Genomic DNA, 15910 nt, shown 5'->3' with positions numbered 1-15910 from the left:
GCACACATCTGTATTAGGAAAGGAAAGACTCTAAAATGCTAATAGTCATTATCTCTGGGCTATAGATATATGGGTGATCCATGTTTTCACCCTTGTATTCTTCTTCACTTTCTGAATTTTCTGAAATGAGGTATTGTTACTTGAGTAATCATAAAAATAGAAGTTATTTCTTTAAAAACAATATGTACTAAATCATGCCTGGGACATTTTTAAGAAAAAATGCAAAAACAAATATATTTGCCATGACTGAATGAGGCAAATATTAGCACATATGCTGCATGTGATATAAATTTCAGTCTGACCCTTGCATACAAAGGGCCCCAGGAAGTGAACGCCACAGCATATAGTCTGAGTGGCCATGGGAGCCCTTCCTCTCTCAGTGGCTTCTAGGAATCCCCTATCCCTCTTACTCAAATCCTGTAGGGTGGCTTTTCCCCTGGTTTCCCAACTGCACCTAATCTTTGGTGATCTGGGAAGCAGAAATCTGGTGAGAAAACATAGTAACCGTGGGCATTCCTGCTGGGGTCCTCCTTTGCTATTGCTCTTATAGCAAAGAACAATAAAAGGAAGGAAACAAGCCAAAAGAAAATCTATTATTTTTCTTTAGGTAATGCTGCCTTTCTTTCCATTGTTTTTGGTATTTTAAAAAGGCCTGCCATGGAGTCCTGTGTACTTTAAATCATTTAGCCAGTCAAGAAAATTAAACTATCTGTGAGGAAAGACTGGATTCTAAGAAGATATTCATCTGAGCCTAAAACATAAAGAAAGCAATTTGTTAGGCAGTTGAGAACTCAGAACACTTTTTTTTTTTTTTGTAGAAACATAATGATAAGGAATAAAGGTCAGCACACAAAATCCACTTAATCCAAATGTACATGAAGCGTAGAACATACTGAAACCCAATCACCATGCAGATCCCAGTTTCTATGGGGAAAATGATTTTAGATTTGTGTATTAAAGGCCAGAAATACATCTCATCTAGCTACAATGGAATCACATTTGTGCCTCCTACTCTACCTTTTGTAGTAAGAAGGACTCTCCCACCCCTGACTCTAGCAGCAGCTCCTCCAACAACTGGCAGGGATCTGCAAACCTTGGTACAGACAAGGGCATCCTACCAGTGTCATCTCACCAGGGACGCCCCTGGGTCTCTGTTTCCCCCAGATCACCCTCTTTCTTTTATCCCAACAGCCTCCAGGAGTGGCTCTTTTGTTACTACCATCTGGGGTTTACCACCAGGCTCTCTCTTTCCCCTTGTCCACATGGAACACAACGTCTCTCTACCTTCCTTATACAGAAAGAAAACCCAGTGCCTTTCTAAAGTTTTTATTCATGGTTTGTTTTTATCTTTTTAACAGAGGACAGGGAAAACAGGGATTAAATTAAGCCCCTTTCCATTCTCTCTCAACTCTATTTTTGCTTAAACCTAAGAGGAAAACAGTTATATAAATAGAATTGTGTCTCTGAGTATACAAATAATAAAGATTCACTCTCCTCTCAAAAAACACCAAAAACCAACTTCAGATGATCCTTGGCATTCCACGAGCTGAATTAGTGTAGGCTAGAAAAGAGAGAAAAGAGCAGGAGGTGAAAGAAACAATGAATTAGTGTCTGGGAAAAGGGGTAATTGATGCAAAGGGAAAGAAGTGTGGCTGAAGGTGCCCTCATAGTACACGGCCGTCCCAGGGGGACATCAGCAGGAGTGCCCATGGTCACTATGTTTTCTCCTCACCAGATTTCTGCTTCCCAGATCACCAAAGATTAGGTGCAGTTGGGAAACCAGGGGAAAAGCAGCCCTACAGGATTTGAGTAAGAGGGATAGGGGATTACCATGTTTCCCTGTAAATAAGACCTACCCCCCAAAATAAGCCCTAGCAGGATTTCTATGCATTTGTTAAATATAACCCCTACCCGATAATAAGACCTAGTGATGGGCGTGGCTATGCATTTTAGCATGGAGCGGTAAGGAAGACTGGAAGACCTTTTATCTGCCACAGCTCCTTTCTCCAAGCCATTTGCACTTGCACGGGTGCACGTGTGGTAACTGAGGCTGCATGTGGTAACCGCAGTTGCAGGCATCCTATTGTGCACATGTGAACGGCTAGGGGAAAGGAGTTCATGCATCACTAGTGCCAGCCCCATCAACAAGGTCGGCTCCCCCTGTCAGGTTCCAGAAGAAGATGACTTAACTGTATTTGAATAAATGTAGATTGTTGTATTATACTTAATAAAAATAAGATATCCCCTGAAAATAAGCCCTAGTGTGTCTTCTTGAGAAAAAATAAATATAAGACAGTGTCTTATTTTCAGGGAAACAGGTACTAGAAGCCACTGAGAGACGAGGAGGCATTCCCATGGCCACTCAGACTACATGCTATGGCATTCACTTCCTGGGGCCCTTTGTATGGAAGGGGCAGACTGACGTAATACAGAAAACCTTCCATATCCCTTTACATTACGGCTCCTATCTGGAACCCCTCACTCCTATCTCGCAAAGGACAGTCACTAGCCATGGTGTCATACTATTCCATCAAGAGCAATGACCTGAATATCCTGGAAAGGTAATCCTCAGAATTCACATACACAAAATTATTTTAAAGAACTCGTACTAAATAAAAAATGAAGTAAACATGCTTCATTTTTTTGAAATGTGCATAAGCATGTCTTCTCTTCTTCTTTTATTCTTCTTTGATCCCAAGAAGAAAGGGGCAAGGGACAGATAGAAGATACCTAACGGAGTTGGGCAATGGACTGACTGACCTGGCCATGACCAGGGATACCACAGCTGAGCTGGAGGAGGAGGGGCTGACCTTGCAGATGCACCCTGATGTTGCCCAAGGACTAAGAAAAAACATACACTCCCCAGTAACCAATAACATTTCACCACAGACTAGTTAGTCACCCTTTCAGTTCCTGCTGTGAATCCCTCCCCTCACAGTGTGGCTGTTCCCTATATACAGTTATAGCCCTCAAAGATCATCCTTACCCACCCCCTAACTGTCCTAAAATTTTCTACCCTTTTCCCCTCCCTATTTAAAGCTTCCCTAACTCACAGGGGGCAGGTGTTGGGTATTATTCTCAATAGCTGATTACAGCAATTCACACCAAGGAGTCAAAGAGGTTTAATGGTGGGTCCATTTGAATGGAAAGGGAGGGTTGCTATGCATCTGAAGTGGCCTTCGGGATTCCAGGACTGCCTCAGTTCACACTGAGTTCCTCCCTAAATTCATCAGAGGGCCCTTCTTATGCATTTGCCCCTTCAGGCAATCCAAGAGCTTTTGATCCCTCTGAAAAAATAGAAAATAAAAGAGGATCTTTCTTTATGTTTTCTGCACATATTTTATATGTGTCATTATCTATTCATAGGAAAATTGATATTAATGATGTCCATCCACTTAATACATAGCTGTGATCAATAGCTGTGATGATTTTGTATTCTTTTCTCTATTTTGTAACTATGGGGATATCATAATGGCTATAATAAAGATGATGTGAGAATATAATTTAAACACATAAAAGAGGAAAAAAGAGGGAATCAAGAGAGTAGAAGAAAAACCTTTGTTCTCTCAATCCTCACAATCCAGCAGAGTGGTGTGGCACTCTCCATCGCAGCCCAGTGAGGCTGAGTCTCACTTTTAGTCAGAGTATACACATCCACATACACATACATATGTACACTTTATGGATATGCACCACATACATGTGAGAGGTACCAAGTCATGTGACTGATTTTACTAACATGCCTTTTATCAGGTGAACAGTGGTATTTATAAAATGGAGTGAATATCTTACATTAAATTGCCTTTGAAACTATCAGTGATGTTCATGCCTGGAAGCACCATGTTTTAAAAAGTATACTGCCTGGAATTTCTGAATAGCTGAACGTGTGCAGGATCCTATAGGGTGGTGCACCCAGGGAGAGTGCACAAGCTCTGTTCCCCTTTTCCCCCATCAAAAAAAATATTTTTAATTATTAAAAAACCAAAAAAAAAAGCCTGAATTAACTTATAAATGTTGTAGAAACAGTCAGCTATTTATAATACATTTCCTTATCCATAAATAAGAATGAGATCATTGTCCCATGAAAAAAGAAAAACTTCAAAACCTCAAACCATCTTATCCCCACTTAATCTCAACCCTTTTGCATGTTAATTCCTAGAACTATGTTCTCCCCCACACTCTACAAAATCAGGACTACTGATTCTTTAGGAAACATCAAAAATTTGGAGAGCTAAGCTTCTGCCAATTGGCAGTGGCAGGTTTCAATCAGCTACTTGAATTATTTGGGTCGGTAGAGGACTGAAGGCATCACTATTTCTAAAAGCCATGGTGCCAAGTCAACAGGAAGATTATAAGGCATTGTGAAATAAACTCTCAGACCATAGTCCTCAGCCTTTCTTAAAATCTGCTTATAAAAGAAGGACCAAGTGAAACTTTGATATTTACATCAAGTCACAACTAAGGGGCAGGTTTGCAAAATCAATTGTGCAGCTTTTATACTCACTGCACATTCACCACATATGTCCTTTATTACACAGTGGAAAACCATTAAATGCACAGTAGTTTTGCCAAGTGGCATTATGCATTTAACAGCTTTATTCGTTTAACAGCTCCAACTCTCATTATATTTTGCCATGTGGTACATGGGATTTTATGCATTTAACAGTTTAAGAAGGCTCCACGGTATTTTCTTTTCATGTACTATGGTTGGACATCCTGTCTTAGCAAGCTGTATGTCACTGATTTCATTGATGAGAGAAAGTCAGAGTAATATGGAAAAATTAGTACAGCAAAATTGAAAAGAAAAACAAACATTAAAACATTTTTAAAGTTCCCTGATATTCTCCTCCTCTTCCTTTATCAACATTTGAAAACAACCTACATCAGGTTACTGCAAAACTGTAGGTCAAAATTTCTTATCCCCCCCAAAGCCATATAATTAATGTAATCATAACATTTAGATTATCATTTGAATTTTTTTTTAAGTTTTCAAAGCAATTTTTATTGAAAACGTCCTTGCTTAATAGAAAACTCATTAACTTCCTTTCTTTATAGCACACAACAAATCTGTTAGGGAGATGATAGACCATATTACCATTTACATATGTAAGGATGAAAATATTTGTCATGCAAGGCCACAGAGGAAATGAAGCTCAGAATCAAAGGACTCTCAAACTTCTGCTTCAACTAACTTGTGTTTCCTCCGCACTGCATTAGTTGTTCATCCTAAGAATAAATAAGTAAGCTCCTCAAACTAACCAGGATTTTCGGTTTGGACAAAAGTTGCCCCCTTTAAACGAACCAAAGCAGATAGCAGATCCCATCAACTGTTGCTGCTTTCAGAAATAAAAAATCTAAGCATCTGTCGGCTCTTTTCCCTGGAGCATTGCATTCCCCACAATCCCAGCTTTTTGAAAAATTTTACTGGATAAGCTTCTATGTTTTTCTGTTAAAAGATTTTAGCACTTACTCTGCACTCCCCGCCGTGTATTTCCTCCTGGAAAAACAACTGTATTCTGTACATAAAAGAAACACCTGACATTGAAAGGTGTCTCTGGGGCTGGGGAAAAGTGGTTATTATAACGAAGTCAGCCATTTCCCTGGTGGGAACAGGAGACGATGATACCTGGCTAAAACATGGTCTCGGAAAGGTGCTGTTATGTACATTCTATGTTTTGTTTGAATACCAAAAAACAAACAACAAAGAAATGAAACCCACGACAGAAGGATAAACAAGAGTACACAGCAGTGTTTAGAATAGTTCTACGGAGAAAAATCACTCAAGGCTGATTATTTTCTGAAAAAAACTTTTTAAAAGAAAAAAGCTGAGGTTTTGGCTTAGTTTCTATTTTGAACTCCACTGGGAATAAAAGCAATCCATAGAGCAAAAAGCAGAACATGACAGGTTCCCTGGAGAATATTATTGTTATTATTATTGTAGGAACAGATGTATTTTTATTGGTGGGAGGAGGAGAAGGGTCCAATTCCAGCCCTCAATTTTGCTCTTTTAAAAACCACTCACCTGACTTTTATTTGCAGCCACTTTGGCAAACAGGGCTTGAGACACCTTGGCCCTTTTCATCTCCTGTTGGATCTCGTCATAAATGGCAGCTGTGATGTTGACGTTGGCGCCGTCCACCTTAATAGGGAGGTCTGTTGTCGGTGTCGAGGTTTTGGCCTACCAAGAGACCATGAAAATAATAATTTAAAAAGTGCTGCATTCAGCCCAGCCATCTGTGCAGAAATTATCAAAGGATTTCAGTCAGCTGATGCCAAACCGCATTAGCTACAGAGGGACACTTCCTGTCCATTATTCTAATCAGGTTAATTGTGATTGGAAATAATTGCATTGCATTCCTATAGGACACGCAGAATGCTGTCAACTCTGCTCCCTCACTGTGTCCTGGATGGTTCACAGGTAGGATGGCTACCCTGGACACCGAACTATAAGCAATCGTCTAACTGCAAAACAAACATGCAGAGCACACACACACTTACCTTTTGCTTTCTCAAAGTGTCACACCTTAGAGGAAGAACCAATTCTTCCAGAAAAAATGAGTAAATGGGTAGAGGTCTCTAAATAATAAATTATTACTCAATTTAAGGCACTCCCCTGAGTCTCTCTCGTTCTTTATTAAAGCTGTATGTATGTCATTCGAGTATGTATGGTTTCCCATCATTATCATCATTATGCTACCCAGACAGTCACCTAATTTCACCTAGGAAATCAGTGGAAATGAAACAAAATTTCATTTCATAAAACTAGGCTTCAGAATGCCGTTGATGTGCCGTTTTCATTTTCTTAAACTCATATCGTGGTTTTATGTATTCTGCCGTGCTTGTTTTAATTGAATGATTTCCCATCAGCTTCAGAGACAAATGAAGGACAATACAGAAGGTGTCTGTACTTCTTGGGGCTAGGATAACCCTAAAACGTTTGAATCTACTCGATCAAAAAGATGGTCAGAACATTTGCTTGGTCCAGGCCCCCAAATGCATTGCTGATGTCTAATGGAAGAGGCTGAGCCACTTTCTTAGAAGCCCTGGCAGCAAATCTCCAGGAAAAGACAGCCCTGATCCCTGGGCACTACCAGTTGAAACTGGATTTTTTCTTTTCATTCTCAACCACCCTATAATCTCAAACCAAGGGGGCTGTCACAATTTTTCTCTGTGGATACCCTGACTATACTCCACTGGATCCAACAATCCACAGGACTGAAGAAAGACATAAGATGCAGTTTGAACATTATGTGATCAACAATGTCCAGAGGGTGAACTTAAGGCACTAAATTTCCATGAAGGCCTTGCTTCCTAAGGGTGCTCAGTGACTCTGGCATTCTCCTTTGACCTCCCTCTCTCATACTATTTTGTAATTACCATGAGGTAATAAGAAGTATAATTTGTGGGGTACTTTTTATGGGCCAGGTACTCTAGAAAGTGTTTTAACTTCTGTTACCTCGTTTAATTCTTCTATGAATCTCCAACCCAGTGAGTTAGACATTATTGTTATCACTTTATAAATGAAGAAAGTGAAATAAAAGAGGATTTAACCTACTGGAAGAACATGCAGCAGCAAGTGAAGGAACCACAGTCTGAACTCATGTCTTTCAGGCTCCAAAGCATGAACTCCCCCAAACCTCCAGTTCACTCTGGGTGCTGTTTTTACAGGAATACTCTTCCCTGCTAGGTTGGGACCTTCCCGTAATAATCCAGTTCTCTGTCATTCTTTCTGAGAAACTACTCGTTCTTCTCAGTTTCTAGTGAACCCTCAGTGCTTTCCCTGCTAAGTGAATATTTTAGTGTATGATTTCTGCCTTTCTCAACTAGGTTTTCTTCACTGGCTTTGGGGTTAGAATAAGGTAAGTATTGACCTGACATGTCAGATCAGGCATCCTCAAACTATGGCCCGCGGGCCACATGCAGCCCACGTAAGACATTTATCCGGCCCACTGGGTGTTTTTGCCACCACTGCCTGTCCTGCTTAGCAGCCGACTCGTCCAGAGGCCCATAGTCCAGCCCTCCAACAGTCTGAGGGACAGTGAACTGGCCCCCTGTTTAAAAAGTTTGAGGACCCCTGGGTCAGATCTTCTCTAGAACCCTGAGGGCTAGAGCTAAATTGAAACTCCTCAAGGAACCACAATATATAGCTGAGAGCTCAGGTTCTGGGATCAGAGTAACTAGACTTCAAATCCTACCTCTACCATTCAGCCATACTACAAGGTATTCAGACCGTCTAAACCTCAGTTTCCTCAGCTGTAAAATGGGGACAATACCAGAAAATGGTGATGACTGAATTCGTGCAAAATGCTCACAACACCTGATGCACAGTGAGGCCTTTAACAAATGATCATGCTTATCCTGGTATGGTTGGGATAATGGTGTTATCATTAAACACACCAAGAAATACTAGCCAATTGAAGAATTATGAGCAAGACTTAGAGGTTTAATTTCAAATTTGAAATTTCTTCAATTTGTTTTTTAGCCCACCAATGCTGAAGTGCCAGTGGGGTCTGGAAAATAATCTCCCTGAATCAACTTAGACTGCCTGAGTGCAATAAATCACTGGCTTCAACAAAAAGGCGGAGCCAGTGAGTACTACTCTAATATATGTTCTCACAATGAAAGCGCTGCCATTTTATGAGTCTTTACTACCGCTATGCCTATAATGAATTTTGTAAGCAGGTAATCATGAAATGGTTTAAAAGACTTTAATAACTTCCCCTTTCTCAATCTTTTCCTTCTCCAAAGAAGACAATTCTGGAGAATGTAAAAATGCAATTCCATAACTGTATTTTCAAAAACATGCTTAAATATTTCATACTTAATTTCAAAAATCTCAAAACTGTGAAAATAAATGATCGATTTCCCTTTATACTTATCCTTCAAGGGCACCTTTATCTAAGCATTTTATAGATGGTACTCTGTTTAAAATAAGCAAAACACTGACCCTAAGGCCTTGCAAGCTGGTCTGAACCTGCAAACTAAAACATCCTTGAAAGGTGTGTGAGATATAATCTTTTTAGAAAAATAATAAAAAGGAGATCAAAACAAAGCACATACCACCTGTGTTATTTTCTAGTCAGTAGGGTAACTTTCTGAGAAGAGCTGCCTGGATAAATGGCCAAGAAGCATAGCTAGACTCTCTTATAATGGTTCAATGGGGTTCAAAAGTGTCAAAAATACTAGTGAATTTAACAGAAGTAAATATTAGCACAAATTAACAAGTTGCCCAACATAACAGCTCAATCTGTATGCCCCCACCCCTGAATTTTTAAAAAATAAATAAAAAGGCTTGGTCTCACTCAAAGTAAGCAGTCAAGGGACTTATTTTTGGTTTAACAGTAACTAAAACTCATAATTCACTGAAGACTAAAATGTAAGTAACACAATTTGGCAGGGCATAATAGCGATCTTCAATTAAAAATTTACTGCGGAATGCAAAAAATGTAAGAAGAGTTAAAATGTGTGAAAAATGGATGTATTTGGAAAAGCTCAAATATTTCCATTAGGATAAAATTCTGCTTCTATGTTTAATCAATTCCTTGGAATTTATCAGGAAACAAACTTATAAAACCAAAGCTATAGTATCTAAGCAAAACAGCCATTGGTTCTGAAGCACCCAGTTTTTACATGTATATAAATGTCTGCCTATTAAATACAGGCTTTGAGAACTATTACTAAGATGGAACTTGCAACCATCTTAGCAACAGTGAATGGAATAGCTTTATCATAAATCTGTGGTGTAGTAAAAGTTTAGGGGAAATAGGGAGCATGCTCAGTCTGAATTGGAAATAACCCCTGGTTGCCTGAGACTCTGACCCTTCATGGTTGGGATCTTTGAAGATACAGCATTGCTAGATGTATACATCTGCAAGGAAGGCCTGAGAACACAATACTTTTACAGTGTGTAGAGAGAAAGGATGGAAGTCACCAAATCCTGTGGGATCTCCATCTTAGAAAGGAAAGTAATTAAGGCCTAGCTTCCACTATCATTTTCTGAGGGATCACGGAGTGGTATCTCATTCCCTCTGACCTCGCACTGCAATGCCTCCACTACATTCAGGTTTAGCCTCATTTTGCCTTTTTCAGACTGAATCTTGGACTACTCTCTGTCCCCTGCTCTCGACCACCCTCCATCCCATCCTAAGAAACGTACAATTTCAGGAAAAGCAGTGTGCTTGCTATGCAAACTCAGCTTCAACACAAAACCCCAACTCCTTCTTCGATAACACAGCAGCTGTGTGAAGACATTCTAGAGTAGCGGTTCTCAACCTGTGGGTCGCAACCCACAGGAACTGTATTAAGGGCCTCGGCATTAGGAAGGTTGAGAACCACTCTTCTAGGGCCTACCCTGCACTCACTCCTGCCTACCCACCCACACACCTGCCATGTATGGAAGGAGGGGCTTCCCTAAAGGGGCAGAAATGGATGTACACTATTACACTGTTATATGGCCAAAGGGTCACATTCTTTGGCACGTTCGTATTCTTGAATTATGCCTCTTAGTTTCTGAGGGCAAACACAGTATAAGTGAATGCAGAGGGGATAGTCAGCAGAGCAAGTCTCTCACCTGAGGGGTTCGGGAGGAGCTGGGACTGCTGGAGGCCGAAGAGACCATGCTCACATTGGGGTTCATGCTCCGCTCCCTCTCGTCCTGGTAGATGCGATCCCGCTCCACCTCTGGCAGATTGAGGAAATTCTGCATGGCCCTCAGGTTTACCAAAAGAGACTGAGAGGCTGTCCGAGGGTCTTCTTCCTTACGCAGAATCTCAGACAACAATCCCTGATTAAATGGGGAAAAAGAAATAGGTCAGGTCACATCTGCAGGTGTGCACGTGTCGTTTCCATCTTCTGTGCTCTCTCCCTTTACTTGCTTGATGTAACCAGCTGGCTCTGACGTCAAGAACCTCACGCTTATTCCTCAATGTTCTTCTGCACAAAGATGTCGTAGGAATGGGCTTGTCTTCTGGGGGCTGTGCCTTATTTTAGGACCGTCCAATTCTGACACATTATCACTACTGTAATAATGGTCGGTGTACAGACATGCCGGCTAGCAAGGTAGGAACTCGGGAAGAATTGTAAAACTGCAATCACCACCAGGTGCCTCCTACAAGTATTTCAGGAACTGTTAGAACTCTCTCTGCTTGAAACTGGGAACACTTGGCAGTCCTGCTCAGCTTTACAAATCTGCCAAGTTTGGTAAATTTAGTTTCGACATTTAAACAGCATGGGAGATTTACACCGATTTAAAAAAAAAAAGTTTGGCTGAATTTCTGTGTGACCGGCCACTGTTTTCAATATAGATGTTTCTTATGGCAAAAAAAAAAAAGACACAAAGCAAATGGCTATAATTTGTGTTAACCCTCTAATTACTTCCCAATCTACACACATGCAATAGTTATCCCTGTATATATGTACCAGGGGGCATCCAAACCTTTTTATGAGGTGCCCTCAAGGGGGAAGCTCTAATCTCACCACCAAAGCAATGAAAAATGTAGTCCCCTGCAGTGATGGGCAGGCCAACAGAGCACACGGTGACAATAGTGTGCATGGAAAGCCGTGATAGGCTCAGATACTTTCTGAATGTGTGACTCATCCACATAGAAAGCTTTAAATAGGAAATCAGTGTTTCCATGTACGCTAATGACAGAATTCACAAAGAAAAGGAAAAGGCTGCGTAGTCTAGAGAAAGCTAGTAAGGACTCGAGTAAAGGGCTGGAGAGCTAAGGTGGGACACTGTAGTACTGGGGCTCATGCAGATCCGTACCATTCCGTACGCCGGCTGGATAATTACACAGAGGCATTACTTTGTATTCTCCGCTAATTTCCCTTCTCAGGACAGGGTAAGATCAGGGTTTAGGATTATCCCCCAGGAAGAGTTGAGATGTTAATCCTGTGTCTTAGAACAGATGGAGCAACCCCAAATCATGAAAAGTCACTTCTGTGAACTGTAGTAAAGTAGCACAGATGCCAAAGACATTTCCGGTGAGATGAAGATTAATGCAAAGAAAACACTATCAGGTTTCTAATGTATGGCTTAAATATGAAAAGCCACTGGATGCAAGAGAAATATACCATCTCCGGTTGTCCAGAAATTTTCAGGGGAAGTAAGGCAATGTTCTAGAAAAAGTAAAGTAATACATTACAATATAGGGAAGCAAATTCCACTTATAAGAGTGTGTATCGCATAGTTTTCACTCCAAGTAAGTAATCGCCACTCAAAACATGACTTAAGACAATTTTACTATAAGGAAGCTACAAGTACTATGTCATCCAAGAGTTCTCAACGTGGGTGTCACGTTATTTTGATTAGAGGAATTCTAATACTTGATAGAAATGCATACATAAACATTGCCAAAGAATTCTCTGTGTACATCCACACACGTACAGGCACATCCATGCCTAAGAAACAGGGAGGGTGGAGTGATTCTAGGAAAAATCTAGATATATTGTCATGCTTTTAGAATCAACTAGTGAGACACTTGTCTCCCCCCAGAAATTATACAATCTAGGTATTGATTTTCTTTCTGAACTTAAAAGTCAATTCTGCCTTAATCTATCCTACTTTCCACTTGCACTAAGCAACCTGAAATGGATTGTTTCTAACATTAAAATACCCAAATTAATATGTGGAAAGGCAAGGGAGAAGTGGATTTTAAATCGCTACCAACTTCTAATACCAGTAAGACACTAAGATTGGTATTTCCTGAGTATTCTTTTTTTGTTGTTGTTGCAGTTTTTTGCCAGGGCCAGGTTTGAACCTGCCACCTTCAGCATATAGGGCCAGCACCTCACTCCTTGAGCCACAGGTGCCTCCCTGAGTTTTCTTTAATGATGATCTCTACATACACGAACAATGTGGTCCTCTTCTCCATTCCTCCTCCCTTCTCCTCCTCCTCCTTCCCTACAAATAACTTTAGTTATTTTAATACATTTCAAATTACTAAAATTTGAAGGTGTTTTAAAGTTAACATGGTTATAGTCTTTATGATAGTTATTAAGATTATATTCAAGAAATTTAAAGGCAAAGTCTATAAACTTATTCTTTCTCCACAAAATTATCTTCACTAACTATGGAGTACATTACAGAAAACAATCTTGCATACAAAATAGTGACATGACAAAAACTGTTACTCTACTGGATTGTGGCTCAAAATTAGAAGTCTTTTCATTCCTAATTAATAAACAAGTATATATTGTTTTTATTTATTTCTTGTTTGGTTTTTTTTTTTCTACTTTGAAACAATATAGCTCCCTCCCCTACATTTTTTTACATGTTGGACTACCTTGTTGGAAAGTTAGTCCATCTCTAAGGAAAATAAAGCATCCTTGAGAATGCTCTTTTGCATCATTTTTAAAGTAAAAGAGAGAGAATATTTGTATTTTAAGAGGCTGATGGATATAGTGCTGCCTCTGTTTCATTTGCCTAATTGAAAATAAAGTCTCAAACCCACAAGGTGGCCAGCACCACCTCCACGTCTGACCCCCAGAGAATTAGAATGCTGCTTTGAATTGTTTACTTAAAATTCCCATCTGTGTAGCCCTGGTCCCAAAGTGGATTCTTTTCACCTCATACATTTTCAAAAACAAATGGCTAACTGGTGGGCATGCGAAGAGTTTTAGTTGTTTTTTTGAGTCTTTTTCATTTTGGTTATGTGCTCTTAATTATTTAAAGTACTTTTTAAAATGTAGTTCAAATTCTGCAGGCTCATAAATGTAAGGTGAGTTTATTTAATTAGTTGGAAATTGTCAGAGGAGAAAAGAATCATAAGAAAAATCTACAGTGTAACTTACATATACCACAAATCACCCCATCTAATTATCAAGATAAGTAAATGTTTATCATATTGAAACTGTCTTGAATAGAACATAAATTAATAATTTATCTCACATAAATATTTCTAAAGCCCTTGCCACTATGTCATCTGGCATTTTAATTACTAACCAGCCAGGCAGGAGGTGTCATTGGACAGTCCCATTATGCAGTCTGAGGTACAGAAAACGTGGCATGGCACCTGGGCACCGACAAAGAGATATACTTTTATGAATAGAAAGGTCATGAATATTGAGAATGTGCAAATGGAGGGAAATTAATAAATTAACCAGGATATAGCTTATTAAACTTTCATATCAGTAATCATATTAAAACATATTGCAAGTATTGAATAAAGTGATCATTAAGTATTTTCCTCATCGTAGGCAACAGGGCCTTCTCCAGGGAGACATTATAACAATTTCCTCCACAGTGTTAGGCTGAGGTTATGTAAGATCAGGAAACATGTTGACTGAAAAGGAGAATGAACATCTGCCCAAGGTAGAGAGACACCCCCAAAACAGAGTTTAGGTGACAGGTCACTAGAGAAAGAAAGGAGCAGGAAAAGGGACCCTCACACTGGCCTTCTCCCAGCCTACTGGGGGAGAATTTTGCAAACTTAATATAACTTCCAGCACCAGCAAAGAATATATGAGTTTGGTAGAAAATTCATTAAAAGCAAAAGAAGATATTATAATGACATCTAGTTGCTTACTACCCCCCACAAATAAAATAAAGAATTTGAGCTAAGCGTATCCTTACATTTTCTAATATTTTAAAATAATACTCCTTGTAACAAATTAAATTATCTTACAGGTTCTCAGTTGCACTTTCTGTCGCTGAGCTTTGATTTCTATACTACTTCAACAAATTACATAGCTTGACCCAAATTGTTAGTATATATGATACACATCGATGTTCAAACGCTTGGAAAATGTAACCATTGCTGGCTCTATAAAATTTACTTTCAAGTTTTTGCACTAGCCCTGATGCCTTTTCTGGGACAATCGAGGGCCTTTAACCATAAAAAAAAGCAGTAACAGAACATGAGCACACATTAGGTTTTAGGAACACTGAGCCCCTCAGAGACCCCCATGCTACTCCAGGGCTAAAAGCAATAATTAAGGTCATTAGTGACCAGATTTTAACAGGTATCCATTTTCTTCAAGGCTCTCAGACTGTTGGTAACTCTAGAATTCAACTGTATATATTACTTAGGGAGCCCCAAATACAATATCTCTCATTGACTATCTAAGGAACCTCCAAATTCAACACACCAAGTTTCAAAATGACAGACCAGTCCATTAACACTTTTCTTATTTACAACTTGATACCAAGCTTAGAGATGGATGAAGCTTTGGTGGATGGATGCTACTATACCAGCGGTTCTCAACCTGTGGGTCACGACCCACAAGAACTGTATTAAAGGGTCGCAGCATTAGGAAGGTTGAGAACCACTGCAATATATGATGGCAGGAAGATTTTATAGTACTACAATGTAAAAGATGCCAGTCATCATAAAAGCAAGATAGAACTAGTGCTGTGTCAGCTCAAAGGAGGGAGAAAGTATCCTTGCCAATGTCAAGATTCAGGGGAGACTTATTGGAAGAGTAAGAAAGTTTAGCCGGGACTTAAAGTATAGATACGATACTAAATGGATATAGAGACAGTGGTGAGACCGGGCAAAGGGGAAAGGGAGGGACTGGACAGTACTATAGTATTAGAACAAATGGAGAAAAAAGAATGAACATGCCTACTTCATAACACCAAGGGAAGTTTCTTTCCCTAAAATTCAAAAAAAGTACAAAAAGTGATAAAGTGGTAAAAGATGTTTGGAAGTGAAAACAACCAAATCCATATTAATAAAATTCTGAACTACTGGAGTATACACAGCTAACCAACAAACATTACCCCCCAAAATGAAGTGATATTAGATAATCTGTTCAGTGTTTTTGTCACCTGCAACAAATTAGGCTTTCAATATGCAAAACATCTTCCTTCCAGAAAAACAAATGATCACGATTCCATTTAATTGTAATTTAATGAGGCATAATTTATTTTTTAAAGTGATATACACCAGGTGTGTACTAAAGAAAC

The 15910-nt window shown here is 39.5% G+C and overlaps 1 protein-coding gene across 3 annotated transcripts in view; it reads right to left on the bottom strand.

Annotated features, from left to right (window-relative positions):
- Positions 1 to 15910, bottom strand: part of SATB2 (SATB homeobox 2) — a 193098-nt gene that overhangs the window by 44931 nt on the left and 132257 nt on the right. For all 3 annotated transcript variants that reach the window (XM_012802151.1, XM_003785049.2, XM_012802152.1), the window contains 2 exons: positions 10571 to 10783; positions 6023 to 6178 (listed from right to left, as the gene is read on the bottom strand). In XM_012802151.1, coding sequence (XP_012657605.1) covers positions 6023 to 6178; positions 10571 to 10783 — 369 coding nt within the window. The remainder of the gene's footprint in view (positions 1 to 6022; positions 6179 to 10570; positions 10784 to 15910) is intronic.

The sequence above is a fragment of the Otolemur garnettii genome, unplaced genomic scaffold, assembly GCF_000181295.1.
Source record: "Otolemur garnettii isolate 467f Iridium unplaced genomic scaffold, OtoGar3 scaffold00013, whole genome shotgun sequence".
Lineage (NCBI taxonomy): Eukaryota > Metazoa > Chordata > Mammalia > Primates > Galagidae > Otolemur > Otolemur garnettii.
This window is presented reverse-complemented; position numbering and strand designations above follow the sequence as displayed.